Source organism: Cyprinus carpio, chromosome A6 (genome assembly GCF_018340385.1).
Source record: "Cyprinus carpio isolate SPL01 chromosome A6, ASM1834038v1, whole genome shotgun sequence".
NCBI lineage: Eukaryota > Metazoa > Chordata > Actinopteri > Cypriniformes > Cyprinidae > Cyprinus > Cyprinus carpio.
Window position 1 is genome coordinate 17,101,245 of NC_056577.1, and position 24,509 is coordinate 17,125,753.

A 24,509-nucleotide genomic window follows, 5' to 3' on the forward strand; every position below is an offset into this window, starting at 1 on the left:
CCACCCCTAGGATGATTTGCAGTGGCTACTATTAATTTAAATCTATTTTAAATCTATTAATTTTAGATCTATATAATTTATATATCATTTAATATAGTTACTATCACACGAAGAGTGACGTTTTTCTCCAGAAGTCTGCATAATTGCAAATGTGACATTGATTTCATACAACAGGTTCAATAAACAAGCAGTTAATATCAAGAGTTTTACGTTTTAGACAACATATTCACTTTTTTGCGCTCATATTTCTAAAAACAAAAATCATTCCAAACACAGCCACTGTTTTTGCGTCTCTGAGCAAAATGATAGTGTTTTCGTTCCTGAATGAATCAAACCGTTTAAATGATTCGGTTCAATCGCAATGACTCACTTATTTAACAGTGACTCGCTGGCCACCTACTGGCTGGTTTAATTTCATATTTAAGGTACCACTGTTTCATTTTTTAAACAATTTCAAACATCAGTTTTCAATGTTTTTATGTTTAAAAATATCAAAACATTATTTATTAATTTGTAACTCCAGGTTAAAGTATTCCGTGTCCCTCAGAGCTCCCATTAAACAGTGTGTAAAAACATCTAAATGGCACTTCAGATGCAGTTTCTCTGTTTTCCTCTGCATTGCAAAGATCAATTTTGTTGATACTGATTGCATTTGCTTGATAACAGCCCAAATGCAAGTGTCTGACTTAAAAGATGGTGCACACTTTTTAGAAAAAAATGGCGTAAAGGTTAAAAATAAAAAAAAAAAAAAAAAAGCCTCAGCTGTCAGCAGACTTAGAAATAATATATACGCACAATAACACACACAGCAAAATATTGTCTAATTTTCGTTATCGATAAAATCCCAGAAATCACAGAGAGATATAATTTTTTTTTTGTCAATATTGCAAACCCTTTATTTATTTATTTATTTTTTTGATGTGCCACCCCAAGATTTACTGTGGCCCGTCATCTGGCCACCCCTATTAAAATTTCTGGGGAGCGCCACTGACTTGACTGTCTGGTAAGATATCTGTACTTTTTACTTGAGTTTGTGGCTTTGGGGGGGTGAAGGTAATTTATACAACCACTGAAGAGCAGTGATACGAAATTGCCTTTGTTTCATCTGATTTCAGTAAAACAGTCCCATTTTTCACCATTACACTTATTTCTTGCAGACCAATCTTACAGTGCAGCGACGCTAACATATGATAAGAGTCAGATGACCTTGTCCTTCGTTTTTCCAATTACCCATCACGTTTCAAAACGTACGGTGCTCGTCCGGGATTTGAACCCGGCGACCTCTCGCACCCAAAGCGAGAATCATACCCCTAGACCAACGAGCCATACTATTGAACTGTTAGTTAGTATTTATGAATGAATCGCCCTGACGTCCCGGGTTTTTTTTTTTTTTATATTTCAAAAAAAGACCCTATAACAGTATAATAAGCTTAAATACTGTAACACCGTGTCTACACCGGATGCGTCAGTTGTCGCGCCGCAAAACTGACGCGTCATAGATAGAGCGAGGCAGCAGTGTACTGTCGGGGATTTGTCGTGTCGCGTCGCATCGCGCTCGCCACTCGCGCGTCTTCCACTCCGCTCGCGTCCGGTGTAGACACGTGTACAGTCACAGAGTATAGGGGAATTAAAGTCACAGAGGAGACCCTTTATTATATTAATCACCAATTCATGTCCCGGCCGGTTAGCTCAGTTGGTTAGAGCGTGGTGCTAATAACGCCAAGGTCGCGGGTTCGATCCCCGTACGGGCCAATGTGTTTTGTTATTTATTTCTGTCACATGTACAAGCATATAAATGTTTTAAAACAAATATTTACTGTAATCGATAAAAAAATGGATTCATATATTATGAGTTAATGAGTATAAAAGATTCAATAAAACATAAATCATATTTCATGCCCATCAGTAATATTTATACTACTTATGACAAGTGCATTTATATTTACATTTAGTCATTTAGCAGACGTTTTTAGTAATTTATCCAATTCTACACTTGTACAAAATCTATACAAAACATTAAATCCAGAATTTCATGTAAAATTTCTTTGCTTAGTTTAAAAAAGAAAATTAAATGATTATTAATGTTGTCCTTAAACATTAAAACCTACGTATGGGTTATGCACAACGGAGTATAGATCTCTTTTTCAACTAAATGTGTATTTTACCTTTTCTGCAAATTAACACTGAATAACTTAATTTTTTTTAAAGAGTCACACAGGCATGTTGAAATACTTGGCTAATATATGATGAAATATTCTTGTCTATTATCCTGACATACATCATTTTTTCAGGTGAAAATATCTGCTAGTTTTCCGCAACACCCTATCAGCATTCACCACAATGTCAAGAGTGTCTTTCTATTAACTTAACCCATATACATGTTACGTTCTCATTGGTTACTGTGAATGTGTAAGAAATCAGTCTCACCGTAACAAGTCCAGACACATTTTCAATTTTTATTTTTTATTTTTTTTGGACAGTTTACTTTCCAGTGTTTTCCATAATCATTTCCTTTGACATTTTTGCATAATTCTTATAAGGCTATTAAGAGGGCCATTGCTATGGTTTCAGACCAACCTGCATAGCAATTGGAAGACAAAAAGGGGCTAGACACGGACCCATTAGCAAGAATGAGTAACACGACATTACTTGACAATTCATTGGCACAAAATGGTCTCTTTTTTTTCATCCTTCCAAATATTATAATCTTCAATAAACATGATTTCTGAATAAAAAAAAAAAAACAGAAAAATTAAAATCATATATACTTTGGGAACCTTGGGACTTCTACTTCATGAGACTTTCAATAGATTCATGATGAAAGTACATCCCTGGGACTTTCCAAAGCAAATGGCAGTTTGAAAATACTTCTGTAGTGAAGAGTCCCTCTTTAAGATGAAAAGCTGTAAAGGCTGCATGGAATCATTTCCAAGAGACAGGGAATTAGGAATGGGGAAAGAGACAAGCAAAATGTCTGCAACACAATGGCTACCCTAGGGAACCAGACAAAAGTACAGCTGGTTACCCATTTCCTATGAATAAATCTGACTTCAAACAGAAGCAACATCTTTCAGAGGTATACAGTATATTTTTCCCCAAACCCCACTGCGAAGGCAACTATGAGACAGAGCAGCTTAATAAACCCAAGAATTAACCTTTGTAATGAAATAATGTTTTTGTAATGAATTCATATCAAAAATCACTTAAACCTGGATTGTTACAGACCTGAAACACGGCCAGGACTACTTTTGTTTTCCTTCAATTTGTGATTCTCTTTTAAAATGCAAACAGGTCGCCTTATTTCATACCAATTCAGGCGAACCTGGTAGAGGCCACACCTACAATAATGTTTATCACCTGTTTTCTTTACAAGGGTCACTGAGAGAATCATCAAAACCCTTTTTAGCAGAAGAAATTTGAGCTGAGGAAATGTGCTGATATATTGGGTGGGGACGGGGGTGTCAATCCACATCCAAATGAGGGATTATAGTAAGGGGAACCAGGAGGATGCAACATAACCACTGAAGGACACGCATTTCAAAAGCGTTTGGGTCCCCATGGAGATGATCTCGCAATTAGTCCACAGGTTGCACCAAAACTGGGGGGAATTCCTCGGGAACTGCTCATATCAGGGGCCTAACAAAAAAAAGGGGTTAAATTACATTAATTTCATTCATTAATCCATGACAGATTACAACGTTCTACCACAACATGACAATACATAAAACTAGTTTACCTTTTCATTGCCACTGGCCCAAGGAGCCTCCCGCACAACAAAGCCCTTGGATGGGCCTCGAGGTTCTTCCATGCTGGAGGCAGTGGAACCAGAAGGCTTCATATAGGCCATTTTGGCTTCGTTTTCAACTACATCAGACAGCTGAGGGTAACAAAAAATAAATAAATAAATAAATAAATAAATAAATAAAAAAATAAATTTCCTTTTTGCCAATTTAATACTCTAAAATTAATCATTTATTGAAATTTTCCTCTGCCAAAGTATAGAATTCTTACATATTCCTCCTCCAGGGTTTAGAAGGTGATCAATGGCTTCATCAACCTGTTCTGGACGACCAGTCACAGTCACTAAATTGGGATCCGCAGCTCCACTCGGAGGGAACCGAACATCAACCTGAAAAAAGGTAAAACAATGTACAGACAGGTTATTTAAAGTGTGCATTTAAGAAGAAAAAAAAAAACTAAATGATTAGACTCAAATACTTTGTATGAAAGTGATTGAAGATGTGACACCTTTACCATCTCACCTTAAACTCATCCATAATTTTGCGGATTCCCTTGCCACGTGCCCCTATGATGCGAGCATGGACTCTGCTGTCCAGGGTGATGTCCTCAGAGATCATTTCCTCCAGATCACCCACTATAGTCTGAATTGCATCACGTGCTGCCAAAGCATTCTGCTCATAGCCAGTAATGGTAATCTGATCCTAGAAGACCAAATCAAGGGGGAAAAAAATGTTCTTGGTCATTCCAAATAAAAAAAAAAAAAAAAAAAAAACACATTTGTGAAGAAAAATCATCATTTTTAGGCTCCAGCCTTGTTACCTGGTTCTCATCATTTTTCTCTGGAACTGAATGTTGACCTCATGCTGATTGCGGATTTGGGTGATTATGGCACCCTTGCGTCCAATGATCTTGGGGTGATACTTGGGATCCACAGTGATGATCAGCTTGAAGCTCCTGAGAGCCTGTGGACAAAAATATCAATTTATAATAATTCACATAATGTGTGATTACAGAGTGGAAATCATTTACATGTTTCATTTGCTATTCAGGCTTCAAACTTACCCGATCCTCCTGTTCGGCCTGTAGCTCTTTGACACGCTCAAGAAGTCCCTCTTTAGCACGGTCAAGATGGGAGGCCAGGCCAGAAATGGAGATAATGTCAGACTGTAACTCATGAGCAGGCACTTGAATATTAACCTGGGAGGAAAATATTTTGTCCAGGACAGCAGAAAGAAAATCTATAAGATACGGTTTAAAAACTTTAGTTATAAATGGCAAACATACCCTCTAGTAGCCATTTATATGGAATTAACTGCTGATAAATGCAGAAAGAAATGACTTATGGCTCATTGAATCAGTTGATAAGACTACCCACTCAAACTCATCCTATCATCTTGCGGATTCCACTTCCTTTCTGACCAATGTCTTAGCGATGAAGCTCAAAAAAAAAACAAAAAAGCAAAAAAAACCCTTCCACTGCAATGGTCACAGGACCCCAAGCCTTAGGGAAAATATTTGTTATAGCATTTGACAAAACAGACCAAGAACATACAGATAAGAACTACTGCATAAAAGGAAAATTTTCACACCTTCAGTGCTTCAACGGCAGCTTCACATCTCTCTTTGCGGCCAGACAGCACAATGACATCACACTTCTTTTGGGACCTAAAGGATCAGCAGTGCTCCCATTCACCTCTCCATATGGCGCTCACCATTCCTCCTGAACCTGGCGCATCAGCTGATGGAGCTGAGGTAAACAGAAAGGTTGCAGATTTGATCTTAGAGGACTTGCACACAAAAAAAAAACAAAAAAACAAAAAAAATAATAATAAATGCTTGTAATTTTGTTTATGACCCACAAAAGCCTCTGCTAAACACATAAAGTGTATGATGTTCAGAGGGGACTGGCAGGATGACTTATATATTTAAATAAATGTAACAATGTAAAAAAAAAAAAATTAGGTGAACTAGCTTACCCTCAATAACTATGAAGTGACTCTGAGACCCAAATTTTTTGAATTATTGTTGAATATTTACTGAACACATGGTTCGGGAGTCTCTAGCATCAATGTTGTCTAACAAAGTTTGTCACTGTTCGTTCAAATGGGCCATTTTTTGGTGCTTAGACTTCAGTGTGTGGCTCTTCTTGTACTACAAAGGGAGAGTTGTGGTATCCATTTTCAAAACAAGCCAAGAAGAAACTTCGATTTGCCATGATAGGAGCCTTTTGAATATCAATCTTCACTATAATATTTACCTTTGCTGGTCCCTCGTCTGTCGGAAAACTTGATCTCCACATTGTGGGTCTTTAGTAATCTGCTGTATGCGAGAGCCCTTAGGCCCCATTATGGAGCGGTGGAACTTCTGAGGGATCACACACTCCATGGTCACTTGTGCATCCTGTAGATTAAGCAGAACATGTAGTCCATTACCTCTTTAAAATAGCACAATAACTGAACTGTCTGAGATCAGAATTGCATTAATGCATTGCAGACACTGCTACCATCTACTCACACCAAATCCTCAATCAATTCAGAGAATGCGTTTCTTCTCTTTCGCTGCCTCCACACCATCTTTGGCTCCCTTTAGGGTAACCTTTATCGCTCTGTGTGCCAGTTCGGGGGAAGCTGACAAATAACGCCAACCATACTCTCATCAGCTATCTCACCTCATGCGACTTGGCCACGACGCAACACGAAGAACCGATGGTGCTTGGGATCGACGATCATGAAATCCTCTACAACGTTATCCTGATATCAGAAATATGATTTAAGAATCATTAAAGCAAATGGTATCCATTCAGGGAATATTGGCTCATTGTTCTTCAATAGTACATGTGTTGTGGGTGGGGGTAAAACGAGAACATGTCGGACCCAACCAAGGCTCTTAATAAGTGCCAGGGGGGGGGGTGGGGCAGGGGGGGCACTCCTTCGAGTGATGGGGTGGCGGGGGTTCTGCTATCAGCGTTCCTCTGTTACCGCTGACCGTGATCAGCTTCCTGATCCTTATCATTCAGCAGTACGGGAAGATGATCCTGGCACCTGTGCTGTGTCCCGCACCTTGCGGATGATGTGGGGTCCACCTCCTTTCTCCAATCAAAGGAACACTTGTGGATTCAGGTTTGGCACGAAGTTCAACAGTCAGAATGTGGCTTCTTAGTTTGCGGCTACCTAAATAAATCAAATAAAACCTACATAATCAAAAAAAAAAAACAAACACCACCAACGAAAACACAAAACATATTAGTCATACAATAAATGCCCAAGTCATACAATAAATACACAGAGTTAAGTAGATTTCATTGTTTTTTTAGAGCGGGGTGTAATGACTGGCCCATAGAATAAAATATAATAAAGCAGTTTGGAAAAACTTGTACTAAGATATCCGGAGTGCAAGGGCGGGAGACATCAGCATCACTCTGGCTTAAGTTTCAGTTCAAGGAAAACCCCCACCACTCCATTTAGACATACCTCTTTCTTCTGCCAGGAGGACAAGACATGCTTCTTCTAGCTTGCTCCTACCTCCTCCACGGCGGCCTCTGATTGTCACTGCCGTCCAATGCCAGAGCCCTCTGTTTGGAAATGGATGTGCACACCACCAACACTCCTCCATGATGGAACGCACAAACGGCCCCCTTGGAGACACGATTAAGGGAGTTGTGTAGTAGTTGGAGGGGATGGACACCTCCAACTCTGTAATATTTGCCTGCACAGATATTTGGGGGGGGGGGGGTAAATAAAATGATATAGTTTCCTGCTATATACACACTAACCATTCAAAAAAGCTCTGGGGAAGGAAGGTGTGTAAAGTTTTTGAAATAAGCCTCATGCTAATTGCATTTGTTTTTTATTGTAATTTTTTTTAGGCAAAGCTAAATATTCCACAGCCAATTCTCCAGTCTTCAGGGTCACGATCCTTCAGAAATATTTTGAATGGTAATGTACTTCTGAAAAGTAATATAAAGAACAACTTGACTTGATGTCACAGAAATTAGGGCTGTCCTTGACTAAGGATTTTTCTGGTTGACTACGAGTTCATTTTAAGCATTAGTCGACTAATCGCACATTTATTAATAAACCATTTAAATCATCATAATGAGCCTTTAATTGCCTTCATAGCCTAATAAGCACTCAAGAACACACATAAAACTTGCCACAGCACACCAGTAGAAGTAATGATTGTGAATTTGTCAGTGAAAAACAGTAAGGAGACTGCATTAACATTTTAATAAACTAAGCGCCTGTGTGCATGTTTCATACGGATTGCATAATCAGAGAATTTGTTTTCCATTTGAATTGGTTAATTTGAAAGTAGACATTTCATTAATTTAAAAATATACATTTCATTCTTTATAGATATACGTTTTATGTCTGTAAGGTAAAGACATGGTCTGTGAACTTGAGTGCAAAACACCGTCTAAGACGGCAGAAAGCGCATCCTGCTTGCTTTCATTATTTTATAAAAAGCGCGATTTGTTTTTAATGTGAGAGCACACAAATAAACGTAGAGTCTTCATCTGTCCTGCAGTGAGCTACTGTTCAGCTTCCACACTGACACTTGAATAGCACACATTTCTCTAGGTTAACATTACATTGAGCGGACATGTAAATTTGCTAATACTTACATCAGATAAGCCATATTTGAGGTCGATGAATGAAACGCGAGCGTTTGGATGTCCTGCCTGATGTACTGTATAACCATACACTAGCCATTAACAATCTGTTAGTGACTTCACTTGGGTTTTTTTTTTGTTGTTGTTTGTTTTCTGCGACTAAGCGACTAATAAAATTTTGGCCACCAAGCCTCTTCTGGTCGACTAGCGATTAGTTGACTATTAGGAAGCATCCCTAACAGAAATACAAAATAAATAAACCCTCACCAGTTCTTTTTGAATGGCTAGAATCCTGTTTTTTGCTGCCTCACAGTTTGCCTTCTTTCCTGTGATGTGATGGACAATCCCACCCTTTCAGAGTTGCTGTTTTCCCAGCGGGCAGATCAAGCTTGGTGTTAGTCTCTTCACGGATCTGAGAAAGAAAGAGAGTGCCAGTTAGTAAACAGGTTGAGAATGGATGACAAGTCTTAAAAAGTAACTACTTATTGACATTGTTCTTTATATTTGCTCCTCCTTTGCCAATTATGTTTTTGTGGAATTGCTTGAAAATGGGGACTGAAACAGAAAAGCTGTTCTCAACCTGGAAAAGAACGTAAAAGAAGTGCGGTTTAGGAAATGCTAAAATTGACATTGTCATTTCAATGACTGTTAAGGTCAAAATATACTTCATTTTTTAACACAAACAAACACAGCCTGTCATAGTATACTCATTTTGTATGAATGTATGAATACCGTCAGTTGACGTGTGCAATATGGAGTTTCACCATAAACCGATCAGTCTGTGTAGCAAAGCATCAAGCCGAACACACGTAGTCTATGCCAATTGCACCCAGAGATGTGGCTCACACATAAGGCTATAGTCTCCATAGATGCAAGGCTGCATTTACACTAGTGCGTTTTCGTTTTAAAATGAAAACGATCCTCATCCATAATGGTATTACCACAGTTTCAGAAAAGATCTGTCCACACTACACGAACAATAACCTGTTACATGACCATTCATGCTGTAGCATCACGCTAAATAAGACAATTTATAAGATTTATACTATGCTTTCATTCAAAACTCACTTTAAAACACACTCACTGAGTATTTACAATAAACTTGACTGCAATCTAATGTGTTTTGGCCATATTATGTTGCTGAAATGTTACTTGTAGCCTTTTATAATCAAGATAATCGCTACACCTGTTTAGCATTTCTCCTGTAAACACCCTGTGTTAATATGAAAATAGGCAAATTCTCATGAAAATCACATACAAATCAAATGCGGTCGTAACGGTGTGTTTATTAGCTTTGTGTTTTATCTGTAGCAATGTTTTTATGGGTTTCTTACGTACAGAACTGAATGTGTAAGTGTAATGATGTTCATCATAGGAGACAGGGCGGGATATGAACATGTCATATGATTGACATAAGAAGCGAAGTCAGAGCGGCTATCGCGAAAGAGAACACATGCAGACAGCGCAAGAAGCAGCTAATGCTCATCAGTATATCAGTGGAAAAAGAATAGAAATTATGATTTTAAGCAATGCATTTTAAAACTAAAACAGCCTAAAGGATGTGGAAAATGAAAACCATTTGCACTGATTTGTGCAACTTTTTCCATTGTGCAGTGGCTCAGGAAATGAGTCTTTGAGTCTGTTAAAAACGTCAACAAGCTAAAAAAAATAAATAAAAGTTTGAGGTAATGTATGATGTAATCTTGTTAAAAAAGATTTCATAACATTGGTAGCAAAATGATTATTGTTCAGGAACCAGTATCAAAGTCAAGGTATCAGTATCAATATAGAAAACATTTTAACTATACCCAGCCCTATTCCCAACATCAGCAATTATCGAGTAGAATTGTGACTCGGCAATAGAAAATTCAGGAAATTAAATAAATACATACATTAAATAAATAAATAAATAAATAAATAAATAAATAAATAAATAAATGTATGTATGTATGTATGTATGTATGTTTACCATTTCAGCCACAATTTTCTGCATAAACTTTGTGCATTTTTCCACCTCATTGCGAGGTCCACGTAGTTGTACAATGTCACTTTTCTGCGTTGGGTCAGGGAAGTTGATGATGACCTGAAAGCAAAGGGGGGAAAAGGTTATTTTTTTTTTTTCATTGTAAGACACAGAAATGTGCCATTTGATAAAAATACCATGCATCTTAAAACATTTACCTCAGGGAACTTATCCCGAACTTCCTTAATTTTCTCCCCTTTCTGTCCAATGATGGCTCGATGAAAACGTTGTTCAATGATCATGTCCTTTGTACGCTCATTCTCCTGTTAAAATCATGACATTCTTAGAGACTTTCAGTCAAGAGTTGCCAGGCAGGTAACCCAGAGGACTTTATACTCGGAGGCTGTAGAGACTACGGATGTTTATTTTTCCACCAGCTACACATGTATCTAACTCCAATTTAAGTATTACGCAAACAAATTTACTGCAGACAGTAACTAAAGTAAATCATCTAAAACAAAAGCAGACGATACACACACAACTAAGTAAACCCTAACCTAAAGAACATTGTGAAGAGTGAATGGTAAACAGAGACTTCTTTATTCAATTACAAATCTATCCAACTTGCCATGCGTGATGCTAGCTCCAGCAGCTCCTTCTTGGCCTCCTGCACTCCCTGGGGGTCACCCTCGATACGGATCAGGTTACTCTTCTCGTTGTCAGGTGGAATGCGGACTGACACTTTGTGTAGCTCCTTTATGCGGTTAACTAGATGTGGAGGAAAAAAAAACATGGGTTTATGAATGGCACATGGATGTGTTCACATAATATCCGCTATAAACATCAAAACAGCTGTGCTCACTGTTTGCGCCGCCTTTTCCAATTAAGTGTCGGTGGAACTTGGGGTCTACACTAATCTCAGTGTAGTCCATTCGGCTAATCTATAATAAAGAATACATGAAAAGTCATCTAAATTTTTTAGGACATAGAAGCCACTATATGCCAAAATATAACAAAGCAAGTGGAAGCATTTGTCAAATAATAGGGAAGTTAAAGTCTTACCAGATCTGTAACGATGACTTCAATCTGGCCGTGTACTATCTGTACATCTTTGGTGGGACCCTCCAGCGTGATCTTGTCCTCTCCCTCGGTGAACTCAATGTGCACCTGTTGATAACCACAGAGCACTGTCTTACTGGCCTCATATTTCAAAGGGTCAGTTCACCCAAAAAAATTAGAATTTAGTCACTTACTTATCTTCATGTCATTCCAAACCTATAAGTCTTCCATTCATCTTTGTAACAAAAATGGAGATGTTTTAATAAAAAATAAGATATTTCGGTCCCTCCATTGATTTTCTATTCCACCAAAACTTTGATACTTCAAGAAGTTTATAGACAATTTTAGGAGTAATCCATGTGAATCACACCACTGAAGTCTTCTAAAAAGACACTTTATAGGATAAACAAATTTCATTTCAGCATTTCTTACATTTTACAAAAACACCACATTCATATTGTTAATAAAGGATTGTGTACTTTCTTGATGGGCAAACCACTAAGGCTTGTTCTCAATCAAATACGGTTGAGCTTTAATTTAATTTATTAATTTGATGCACACTGCATTAATTAATGTTCATGTGAATAAAAGCATATATTAAACCTGTTCAACATATAAAACATGTTGATTAAATGATTCATATGGATTACTTTTACTATGTCTTTATGAACTTTTTGAAGCATCAAGATTGGTGTTCTTTCAATAGAGGAACAGACAGATCTCAGGTTTCTTTAAATATTTGTTTCAAGAACAAACAGAAGACGTATGGGTTTGGAACAACATGAGGATGTATACAGTAGCATGCTGGCTGTGTGTCATTTTAGTAGACCAATACAAAAAAAAAAAAAAACTAATGCATTGGTAAATCTTGGGTGTTTCTTCTTGGCTAGCGGCCACTGTCATTCTGAACTACCTGTGCTGGATGACGCAAATACTGCAATCTTTGTACTGTCACTTTGACATGTTACTCTGGTCAAAAACATCTGCTGAACATAAGTCACATCTACACATTCCCTTCGTTGAGCAAGACAATAGAACAATCTTGCTTAGCACTCCGACATTAGCGGAAAGTTGACTCACCTTGGGCATTTGCTGCGTGATCTTTGCCAGATTTTGTCCTTTCTTGCCAATAATGAAACGATGAAGCCAAGAGGGAGCAGAGACTGAGGACACAGTGTAGCTGTTGGCCTGTACAAAGAAAGTAAGGGTCAAAGGTTATACAGTAAAATTGATAGCATATCTGCAGTGACATTTTCTAAATTAAAGCCAAAAGAGAAGAATGCATAAAGAGAGCTTGATGGAAGAAATTCTTGTTCTGAAACATGCAGGGGGGAGGAAAACGAGCTTGTTTACCTTGGCATACACTTCAGTGAGTGCCTGGCCCAGCCGGTCTGGCTCCCCACGCAGGATTACAGTCTCTGAGCTGCTGTCGAGGGGTGGGATCTCAACCGAGACGCCGGTCCTGTCCAGGATCTCTTGCAGGGTGTTACCCTTAGGCCCAATTACATACTTGTGCTGAGATTTCTTCACCTCCACTGCAATAGTGGTGGCATTCTTCTTCTGAAATGATCAAAAGGCCACATTTAAAACATTCTCCACAGTCACTTTCAGGTCTATCATTATTTTTCACATAGAAATTCGGCCCAGTGAGGTTCAGAAGCATACTGTGGATTTTGGAAGAGTCAACAAAAGTCCATTAATTATTCTGTCATTGCTCACCTTCTCCTCATAAATCTTCTTGATCTTGGCTATGGCCAGGGCCACCTGCTCTTTCTCCCCAGTGATGACGATCTCTGTTTTGTTCACACTTGGTGGAGGAACATTAATGCGGGCTCCTGTCTCCTGCATCAACTCCCCCACCAGCTTGTTATAAGCTCCAGTGATGAAGGGGTGATACACCTTTTCAATGTTCATTCTCTCCACAGCACGCTTATCCTGCAGTAAATTAATGAAATCATCACTTTACTAGGTTTATTTATTACTCAAATTAAATCAGTAAATAAATAATTAGCACCATCTCACATAATGAGAATCGTAACTGTGATTAGCAGGAAAACAAAAGCCTAAATGAGGCTCCAGACCTGCTCAGCAGAGATGAGCAGGATCTCGTGCTTGGCCTTCTCCAAGCCTTCCTTGGTTCCAGAGATCTTGATGAGGTTACTGGGGTCTTCGGGTCTAGGGATCTGGATCTTGGTGGCAGTCTTCAGCTCGAGCTCCTGCAGCTTTTCCCCACTCTTGCCGATGACAAAGCGATGATGTTCTTTGGGGATGGCCACAGTAGCTGAAGCCTGTAGTCAAGTAATAACAAAAGATACTAGTGATTCATAAATCACAAAATTCTGGCTGATACAGACAAGCTGATAGGCATTTTCATGGTATTTTTATGACCACTAGCAATAAATCATTAATATTAGAAATCTATACTATTTTATCTACATTTTAAAAAAATAAAAATAAGATGTTTTAAATAGTAAATGTCCATTTTGAGATTAGCTAAAGAATTTTTTTTAGCAATTTCTTTACATTTGTTTTAACAACTGACTTTAAATGAGTGTTAAAAAAATACCGAAATACCAAAATCTTGTGCCTTCCATGTTGAAACTACTGATAGAATAAAAAAATAAATAAAAAATAAATAAAAAATCACATTACCTGAGTCTGCAGTCGGGACACAATCTCTTTGCGGGCTTTCATGACAGCGTCATGCTTCCCAGAGACCATTATGGAGAGGCCTTGGTCTTTAGCCATGGAGAGTTCCAGGTGGGCTCCAGTCTTGTGCATAATATCAAGACATACTTTAGCCTGGTCTCCTTCTCCAAACTGGTTAATGTCCTTGTACTTGCGCTCTTCCAGAGGCACATGGAAAACCTGCATTTATCAAAGCAGAAACCTGTCAAACACTTGAATCAACATTCCCCAGGTAAGATAGTGACTGTAACTAGCTTGATCGCTGTACCTGGGTAATTAATGAGGACTTGAGAGGTTTGATCTTAGACGTCCAGGCATTTCCAGTCTCCTGTACCCCCTCTGGCAAAGGCTTTTCAGGTAGAGGGGGAAAGGCATCCTTGTAGGTGGGAAGGCTATCCTCATCTTCAGCACCACTAGGGCCTGCCGCAGCAGCTAAAGGGAAAAGAGGTACAAAATTCAACATTCACTTTGCCAGAGAACAGTTACCGGCAAGTCAGAAATGGTCAAAACTGCCACATACCTTTCACCTGCTCTGGCTGAAGGCCACTGCGATGCTCATTAAAGCTTTCTTGCGTAAGTACAGAAACAAAAAACACACTGACGAAATCCCACGTTTACACGGAGTCCGAGTGTGCCACTAAGAGAGGAGATAGCACATGATTACTGCATAAAGGAACAGTGTTTGGTGTATCTGTGAAATTACGACAGAGATAAACAAAATACACACTGACAGTTAAGACAATCCACATTATCAACATGGGTGGAGTTGAAACCTTTTCACAATTATATATATATATATATATATATATAAAAACATCCCACAATAAGCAGCCGCCATATTATTAGGAATAACTCATACAAGCAAGTTTAAATTTAATTTGTTTTACCTCATAATTTATCAAAATGTCATAAATCAATTTTGTGATGAAGTTACAGACTTCTCTCTGCTGATGTCTGTTGGACTTCTCCAAACATTTAGTCCGCTTAAACCCCACCCATTTCTTAAATTCTGCCACCATCAAACCAAGAACCAATGGACCAAAGACCCCATCCCACTTTTTCTCTCTTTTCTTTTACAATAACCCATTTCATTTAGAAGTGTCACAATAGAGAGTTGCCTGTCTGTTACCTTGACCAAGGGCTGATTCTAAGCCATCAAGTTGAATGAGCTCTAAAGCTAAGAGGATTTCCCCACTAACCCTTATTTGCTGTACCCCTAGTATGTAGAGCAGCAAACAGAATACATTTCTACTTTGTAAATAAAAGTTCGACAATGCACAGTCACATTTAATTGAAAACATGCACGCCACACCTCAGTGAAATATCTACTTGGCAGACTGCTCCCCTACACCCAGTACAGGACAGTGAGGAAAAGACAAGATTATAAACGCTGAGGCTACTGTTACAGCCATGCAGCCTGGCGTCCTGAAAGAACACACATTTGATGTACAAATTCTGACGTCAAAGACTAACACAGGTCTTAAAAAAAACAATGCGAAGTAGGTAGCGAAACTGGTGAGCAGAATGATACAGTAAAATGGAATATTATCATCAATAGACGTTACTCGCGTATTAAGTCATACAACATTCCTTCCAGCTCACTCTGACAATCTGGCCCCTCAACCCCCACAAATGCAAACTCCAAACCTCTTCACAGTACAAGGCTGTTTTAATGTGCTTCTCTGCATGCCCCTTCCAGGGCCTCTTCCTCTACAGGCCTCCTAAAAACTCAGACCCAGAAGCTAAACAGTTTAGACATACAGCTCCTCAAGGCAGATCAAAGCACTCCAAGGGTATTGATCTACAAACTGAACACTAAAAATCCTTCACGTGCTCAAATGACTAGATTTATAACACTTTAAATCATATCACTCATTAAATGTGGCTGAACAACTTGACCCATGTGTACAAACACAAGACAAACAAGGATCTTGTGGTTCAAAGCAAACATTAGGCCTGTCATTAAATCAATCAAGTAAAAACAAAGACAGTGGTCATTAACCTTACCAGCTAAATGGTCGGTTACCAGATAATCCGTCCTGTAAAGCTGCCCGTAGGTGTCAGCCTGCCAGCTTTTGCCTAAAAACAAAACAGAAAAAAAGGAGAGAAAAAAAAAAAAAAAAAAAAAAAACATCAGACTGTCACCAATCATGCAAAACCAATTTAGGTTGCCAGAACTTAGTTACACGTGGCATTATGTGTTTGCATTTCCTATGATATTGCATAAATCTCATTTAAATACATGCAAATGTGTTTTATTAAAATAAATTTGAGAATAGTAACCAAGACTGATCAATCCAGTTCGTTATTTATAGTGATCCTCATACAAGAGTTTCAAAATATTAAGTTATTAGCACGCTTACAAAGATATTTTGTGATGACTAAACTATAAGTGTATATAATGACTTTGAAACATGCTAAATAAAAAATAAATTACTATAATAAACGGCCCAGTGGCTCTCGCGACTTGCTAACGTGGCCATTCCTGCGTATGTCAGATTTAAATATGGCGGATCTACACTTCACACATATACTACAAAAAAAAAACAAAAAAAAAAAACAGTAAAAATAGTTTAACAAATTTAACAAAGAAATGTTTTGTGTGCGTAAAAACGAGTTTCGTATGTAATATTTTCACCCTGTTGTATACATCCGCGCTACGTCAACACATGACAAGCCATGCTAACGGCTAACGGAGCAGTGAAGACGGATTTCTCGTTTAACACTTAATAATTTCACATCTACAACCATTTTAATTCTGAGATGGTTGGGTGTGTACATATTTAATCGAATTAATATGGTGTGTTGTTGGAAATTGCGACAGTTTTTTGGGTTTGCGGCGATGAAAAACTTGTCCTGGCTAGACACCAACTCCAATCAACTTTGAGCTGCGCGTGCGCGATAGTGACACGTACACCAGCTAGCGCGAGCGCTAACACACACTGGATAAGGAAAACTTTACTCTTATTGATCCTTTATACACCTAATGTCCAGAGAATGACAACGTCTCACAAGTGTACACAGAAACACGGCCTTTGCTGACGGACGAATGTGAATGTTTAGTCAAGATCAGCATTAGTGACTGTCCGCACAAAGTCCACGTAGGCATTACTGCAAAGGGTGAAACAGTAGGGAGAAATTGACAGAGTCGAGCCAGAGCACATTTTCACAGCCATGTTACGTGTATCAGAAGTCAAGAAGAAGCAATGCAGACTGTCGGATGTGTAATGTATGTAGACTGGTTTGCGGAAGGAAGAGTGACTTACTTGTGTTTGTGTTCCCGTCTGCCCTGTGTGGTACAGAAGCTCGTAGAGAAACTCCACTGGCGAAAAGGATGAGCAGCAGCCTGTGAGTTATATAGCTCAAGCCTCCTCCAATCACATTCCCTCACGTCACATTGCCCGTACAGAATCTACAGATCATACATGTCTTTCTGAAAAGGAACAGCTATAATGGTGGCGGGGATTCTGATTCATCTCAGTCAGAGTATTTTGGATCCTTTCTTCAGAAATCGTATGACCAGTTTAAAGTTTCCGCAGGTTACATCAGCAGTAGGTGGCAATAAGTGAGTGCAATGTTTGAATCAGTCAATTAATTATTCCTTAATAAACTCAACTTATTCATACTTTATTAAAACCTTTATTAAAACGTATTTACAAGTATTCCAAAAGCGTTTTTCTACTCAGTAACTAAAATGCATCGGAAGGAATTTTGATTCATTTTTGTAACAATATTTTTTTTAATTTACTGATTCATTCATTCACTGATTAGTTTTTCTGGAGGTGACACCAGCAGAAAGTGGCGATAAGTGAGTGTATTTTGAATCAGTTTTGAATCAACTATTCAACAATTAAAACGACCAGTTATTATTTTATTTTTTTCAACACCAACCAAGGTCAAAACAGCCCATAGGCGTACTGTCCTAGAACTTAAAGGGATAGTTAATCTTTGTGCCAACCTTTCTGACACATTTACTATATTAAAATCATCAACACAGTGAATGAGTAAAAATTAACACACACACACCCAAACACACACACAAAACGTTGTCCCTAAGCTCACACGTTAATGTGTTAAATTTTAACACAGGTTGTGTCATTTGAGTGAAAGTTTTCTTTCTTGCCTTGTCTCATGGCCATTAAGCTACATTACATTACATCCATCTGCAAGAAAACAGTTCGTAGCTAATTACATCACTTTGTATTTACAAGATTGTGATCTTCACATAATGCAATCATGATATCATACATTGATAACATCAAAAAATTATTTTAAATCAGTATGGTTGGCTTCTGTGTTGGCTGCTGCTTGTGTAGGTTTTTATCCTAAAAACTTTAATCTATATCAGTAGATTGGTGATTGTCGTTTGGTCACATGCTTTTTCTGAAAGACAGCAAGGAAAAACAAAGCAAAATGCTAATGCCTTGTTAGACTAGCAAAATAAATAGGATTAACAACCAAATCAGACATACACTCATGCTCCACAACCATAAACAAAATATATGCAAGTTAAATGACATAAAAATCCAGACTACATTAAGGGATTGGGTAAATCACCCCAGAGCTGGAGTTTATAATTGACAAAAAATGTCCTTTTTTTAAAAAAAAAAATCTACAAATATTATAATTATTAAATAATAATTTTACATATTGTTTGGGCCTACGGAGTTTCAGATTTATTATTGTTATTATTGTTTCAGTATTATTATTATTTTTATTATTATTATTATTATTATTATTATTATTATTATTATGGTACAGTTTAGGTTGGGTTACTATTTAATGCCAAATGTGAAATCTGGGTCCTGAAACAAAACCACTGAATAGACAATGTTGAGATGGAAGCATACAGAGGATGCAACGTCCTATAAAATAGCACTTTTTAGGGATAATATGCAAAACAGATATTGTTTCTCTTGAATGATTTAAGCACTGCTTGAGCACACAACATCCACTCTTTCTGCATGTCATTATCCCAGAAAAATTGGTGAGAGTAGGTGACATGGTGTCTGCAACCTGTCATTTTCTCTTGTGAGGCGTTGTGGGAAAGACTACTTGGAAATACACTTTCAATGTAGCAATTTAATCGTGATTTGGAAAACTTAATATAGTGGAGATATAATGCTACTAAATCGCACATTTCATTTCATTCATTCAATTGTTTTTCTCTAAGATACATGCAAATTAGTGATAATAGAGTTTTTTTCTCAGGATATATACTATATGTCTTATGGGAGTTATAAATTGTTCTCATGCAATTAGCTCTTTCAGTGATTTAAATTTTTTAAGGCAAGTAATAACATTTTAAAAGATAGAAAGGGAAAAAATCCTCAAACCCGAGTGGTCAGTCCCTCTTCCTTACTAATTTAATAGCATTAAATGAGTACTGGAATAAGACAGGAAACATTTCAGAGAGAATGATAACTGCTATAAGATTTGAAGGGTTTTTTTTGTTTGTTTTTTTTTTAATGTTATGTAGATGTTGTCACATTTTAGCTTTAGCTAGAAGGTCTTTAAAAAAAATAAATAAATAAGCAAACACATATAGGATACAAAAGGTAATCACAACGAAACAGTGTGCTATAGGCACAAAACAATACCGGACAACTGAAAAGTGAACAAAGAGATGGGGTGTCCAAACTCACCCTGCGTCCCAATGTTCATATCCATCCTAAATAGTATGTGAGATTAGAATAAGTGTGTGCCAAAGCATAGTATGTTAAAAAAGAGTATGCCAAAAGTCCCCGGATGGTCTACTATTTTCGATTTTTGAAGTGTGGATCCCTTGCACACTCTAATGGCTAATATTACCCACAATCCATTGCACTTTGACGAATGATTCAGTTGAGAACTACAAACACAAATAAAAAGCATTAAAAAACTACAATCATGGTGGATTTGCGCAACTGAAGGTTAAGTAGAGAGGTTTATATAAAGGGGTTTGAGTTACTAATAATCAACATTCAATTGAGTGTTGCTATGTCAGAGCTATGTTATCTTATGGAAAGCTAAACTGTTGCTACTTTGAAAAAAATAATGGGAAGAACCCTTGTTTAACAATTAAATTAGCTATTATTTCAACGGCAATCAGCTATATAATATCTAATGTAAATTAGAAAATCATATACTGATAATATAAAAACAGCACCAAGGTCTCTGGAAGATGTTTGGAAAAGTGATATTTATGTTCTCTGTGGTCCAGTGAGCAGTCTGGTGGCAGTGACTTCTTCCACTGGTTGTGCTGGTAGCAATGTAGTGGAGAAAGGAGCAGGAATTCATTTCAACAGGAATCCATTTCAACAGAATCTGTTGTGGTCTCGTTGAACGCAGATTCTTAATGTAAAATATCTCTTTCATCACAGACTGGAGGCTCAGAACGTGGTCGTATCTGTTGCTGCCTTAACATCTGGAGCCTCAGGACTTGGTATCTGTTAACGTCTTTATCATTACGGGACTAAGACTCAGAATGGTTGTGTCTGTCGTTGTCTCTCTAGACCAGTGTTTCTCAACCCTGGTCCTGGGCGCCCCACCAACACTGCACATTTTGTATGTCTCCCTTATCTAACAAACCTATTTCAGTTCCTGGAGTTTATTTTGATGAGCTAATGAGTTGAATCAGGTGTGTTTAACTAGGGAGACACACAAAATGTGCAGTGCTGGGGGGTGCTCAGGACCAGGGTTGAGAAACACTGCTCTAGACAAAAGACTCAGAACAAGTAGTGTTTTTTGGAATGGTACCGTTATTCCTTTCCCATGAGAATGAGATTGCAATTTGGTGCTTCTCCATTTCCATGCCATGATTGGCTGTTTCCATCAGAGTGAAGGTACATGGTGTGGCCCACTCTTCTTTCCTTCTGTGAAACTTATTGGCATAGTCCAAACTCAAAGTTAAAAAAAGTGTCACTAAAGTTTTACCAATGTATTATCCACTTTCCAAACAACCAGAATACTTTTGGCAATGTTACGAGTCCAAACATGATGGAAAAAGATTGAACTGTCATGCATGCATTCATTTGCCCACTAACAGCTGAGCTTGTGTAATATGTTGCACTGCACATAGCTGTCACTGAGAATATTTATTTCTCTGAATAAGTATAAAAAGGGTGTGTTGTAGTTTGCATCAGTTTAAGGTTTGAAAGTAATGAATGGATTTGGATGGAACTTTTTGATCTCTTTTTGTTTCTCTCACTGCTGATGCGTCCGGAGGTCCTAAGGAATTTTTAATGGCGGTCACAGGCCGAACCTTGGAATTAGTCTCTACATGGGTGGAGGGCAGAAACTGCATTTTGACCAATGAGAAGTCCTGTCGTTCCTGGGCCTGATACCAGAGGTCTTCTTTTTGCCCTTTAAGAGGTGTCTGGCTGTCGTCCTAGCATCTTTATCTGATGGTGTTGGACAGTTTGCTTATGTCCACCAAGATCGAATCAAAATGTAGCAAACCTTTGTCCACTATTGTGATCAGAGAGGGGCCATGCCTTAGAGTGGGCCCTGGAATGTGTTGTCCACTACATAATGAACAAAAGGATAAACAGGTGTGCTGATTAATGAGTGTCCATAGTAAATCATTACATACCTTAAAACACTATAAGCTGCACACAAATCAATTACTGTCTCTTCAGTCGAAATGGCATTGTGTTAACACGCTATGGGGAAACTCCTGTTTATGCTGATATTGAAGCCTGATTTGATCATGTTAATATAGCTGCATGAACCAATGACACTTCAATCCGCCAGAAGGGGTGGAGCCGAGTAGGCTCTGAGCGCCATTTCGTCAGAATCTTTCGACTGAAGCGAGTTGGCCTGCGAGAGAACTGGAGCGAGGAACCTCATTCTATGGGAAGTGCTTAGGCACGACCTGTGATGACTTCTGAGCTGTAGTAAAGCCCTTTGCAAATCATACCCTCTTACTTCAGCGTCGTCAACAGAGGTAAAGGCAGAAGAATTGGACAATTGGAGTAGAGGCGCGCCACACCTTGGTGAGTTCATCATGAACTTCCAGGAAAATAAAAATGGTACTGGTCTCTAGCAGGAGATTCATTGATGACAGCCCAGTGGGCATCATTCGTCTAAACGGCTCCGGGCAGGCTCTCCCAGAGCTGACCATTTTAATATGAGATTCTCCACAGCCTGGTAAGAACGTGAATCAATTCGTTCTCCACCGGCCCGTAATAAGCCACTGGGGAGAAGGGTGTCAGGATCCTCTCCGGGGCATGCCCAATCCTCCAAATCTGAAGTTGTCAGTGATATAGAATCATCAGTGACAGCATTTTTCTCCTCTGATACGCCTAAAAGTTCAGACCACTTGTTGCAGATGAAGGGTGCTGACACACCGGCGGATCAAAGTGCAGTGGTGAGAGTAAAGCATGTGGGACCTGTGCTGGCGTGAGATCATCATGCCCGTTTGCTCAGCCCTGTGACTTCACTATTTCTTCCTCTGAGGCAGCTGGGAGGGGAGAAAAGTGAGAGTGGGTGGGGTGGGGCAACCTTCATTGAAGAAGGTGATCCACGAGTGAAGCAGGGCCAGACTCATGTTCTCACAGTAAGAGCAGTCTGTCTCAGTGAGCGGAACCTCAGCATGGGCGGGGTCGAGGCAAGCGGCGCACCCAAATCTGAAGCTATCAGTGATACAGAATCATCAATGACAGCATTCTCCTCTGATCCACCTAAAAGGATCAAACCACTCATTGTAGACGAGAAGTGCTGATCCTGGTGTAAAACACACCGGCAGATCAAAGAGGTGTGGGGAGAGTGAGCATGCGGGACCAGTGCCAGCGAAAGATCACTTAAGCCAAGTTGTGGTAGCACTTTATTTTACAGTCCTGTTACTCATGATTATACTATGTACTTATTATAGTAATTACAATAACTAGGTAAAAACTAGGTACTAACCCTGAACCTACACCTAAACCTTTACCCTACCCCTATCCCCCATGTAATTACCTTATATTACCAGTACTTTCTTAAGTAGGTACACTGTAAGTACATGTAAGTGCACGTACTGTAAAATAAAGTGCAACCCAAGTTGTTCATTAAAGGTTGACACGGGAGTGCTTTGCTTTGGCCTCCTGCTTCAGAGTCCAGTAAGGATATGTTTCTTCATCGCTAAAGGAGAAAAACTGATGAAACGGCACTCAGAGCAGACTCATATAGCAATCGGCTTCACCCCTTTTGGCGGGTTGAAGTGCCATTGGTTCATGCAGATACACAAACGTGATCAAATCAGGCTTCAGTATCAGAGTAAACAGGAGTTTCCCCATGTGTTAATGCAACAGGAGAGACCGTTCGAAAGGGAACTAGAACAAAGGAAAACAGGAAAGTGATAAGAGGTGGAAAGTAACTAATTTCAAATACTTTCATTATATTCATAACCTCAACATTAACAACAACATTAAATTAAGAGCGCATGCATTTAAGTGCATCTGACTGATAGATCAACCATGATTTATCTGTCTATCAGATGCATTTAAAATCACTTTTTCTGTGTGCGCGCTTTGGATGTGTGAGCACATGGGCATATAAACAAGATAGTCTATGCATGACCTGACGATATATTCATATCCAAAACGAAATGATATATGGATATTATGGAGTGCTAAACACTCTCATGCAGTACATGTTTCATTCATACTCGAAGCTGGAGGGTGCTCTCACGCAGAGTGTCCAAAACGGCCTAGTAGAAGTAATAACTTGTGACGTGCAGGAAATCCCTAATATGGATAAAGGCATCCCACTATTGCTGTAGCTAAAAAAGGTAATTTCAGGTAATTGCGAGGTCAGGGTGTCCGGGGGTCTTAAATGTTGATAAATCAATTTTGAAAAAATTAAGGCCCTTAATAAGTATTAAACAGTCTTCAATGCCATATTCCAAGGTATTACATTTTGTATCATCTTTTCATTATGTATATTTGTCCAAATAGTGGGGTTCTGTGTAGATGTCATCTGTTACAGTGCTTACTGACTGACTGTGCTGCTGTGTGGTAGCACGGGCTTGTTGATCCCGCTCTCGCTGAATTTCTGACCATTACTGCATGCTCCCATTTTGCACATCATTGCGCTGCTATCAATATGTGGCTTATTTAAATTCCTTTGAATGCCCGCAGCATGTAAAGGGAGCACATATTACGATAAAATATATTTGTCAGTGAGCTCGGGATCTGTTGAGGGGCAAATCCTGCAACATCTTGTCAGTTATCTCTTCTTACTTTTGACCCCTGTTCAGTCAAATCTGACTTCTGCAGCTCTTGTTGGATGCAGGACTGTTGTTTTTTTTTTTTCCACGAAATTGGGCTGCTTTTAAACTGTTGCCATGGGTTGATTATGAAATATTGCATAAATTACATTTGGTTAAATGCTTGTAATGAAACATTTTTGCGTACTACCTGTACTAAAACTGTGCTAAATGTTTTGGGCCACATTAGTAGGAAGCATTTGAGCTGTGTTTATGAT

General features: G+C 38.6%; 1 protein-coding gene and 1 non-coding gene across 2 annotated transcripts; one reads left to right on the plus strand and one right to left on the minus strand.

Moving 5' to 3' along the window:
* Nucleotides 1-1,678: 1,678 nt before the first annotated feature.
* On the plus strand, nucleotides 1,679-1,752 carry trnai-aau. The gene has a single exon. It is a non-coding gene; the product is annotated as a tRNA-Ile (tRNA).
* Nucleotides 1,753-3,444: 1,692 nt separating this feature from the next.
* LOC109090077 (vigilin-like) lies at nucleotides 3,445-22,748 on the minus strand. The gene is given in 25 exon segments (XM_042759190.1): nucleotides 3,445-3,636; nucleotides 3,737-3,877; nucleotides 4,012-4,026; nucleotides 4,028-4,129; nucleotides 4,263-4,442; nucleotides 4,561-4,586; nucleotides 4,589-4,703; nucleotides 4,804-4,979; nucleotides 6,801-6,911; nucleotides 8,672-8,767; nucleotides 8,849-8,933; nucleotides 10,323-10,436; nucleotides 10,535-10,639; nucleotides 10,945-11,084; nucleotides 11,179-11,257; nucleotides 11,379-11,483; nucleotides 12,456-12,563; nucleotides 12,729-12,935; nucleotides 13,095-13,310; nucleotides 13,457-13,663; nucleotides 14,028-14,243; nucleotides 14,332-14,495; nucleotides 14,584-14,660; nucleotides 17,330-17,475; nucleotides 22,602-22,748. Coding segments are annotated over 25 exon segments (3,177 nt in total). The 3' UTR covers nucleotides 3,445-3,537.
* Between the last annotated feature and the right edge of the window lie 1,761 nt (nucleotides 22,749-24,509).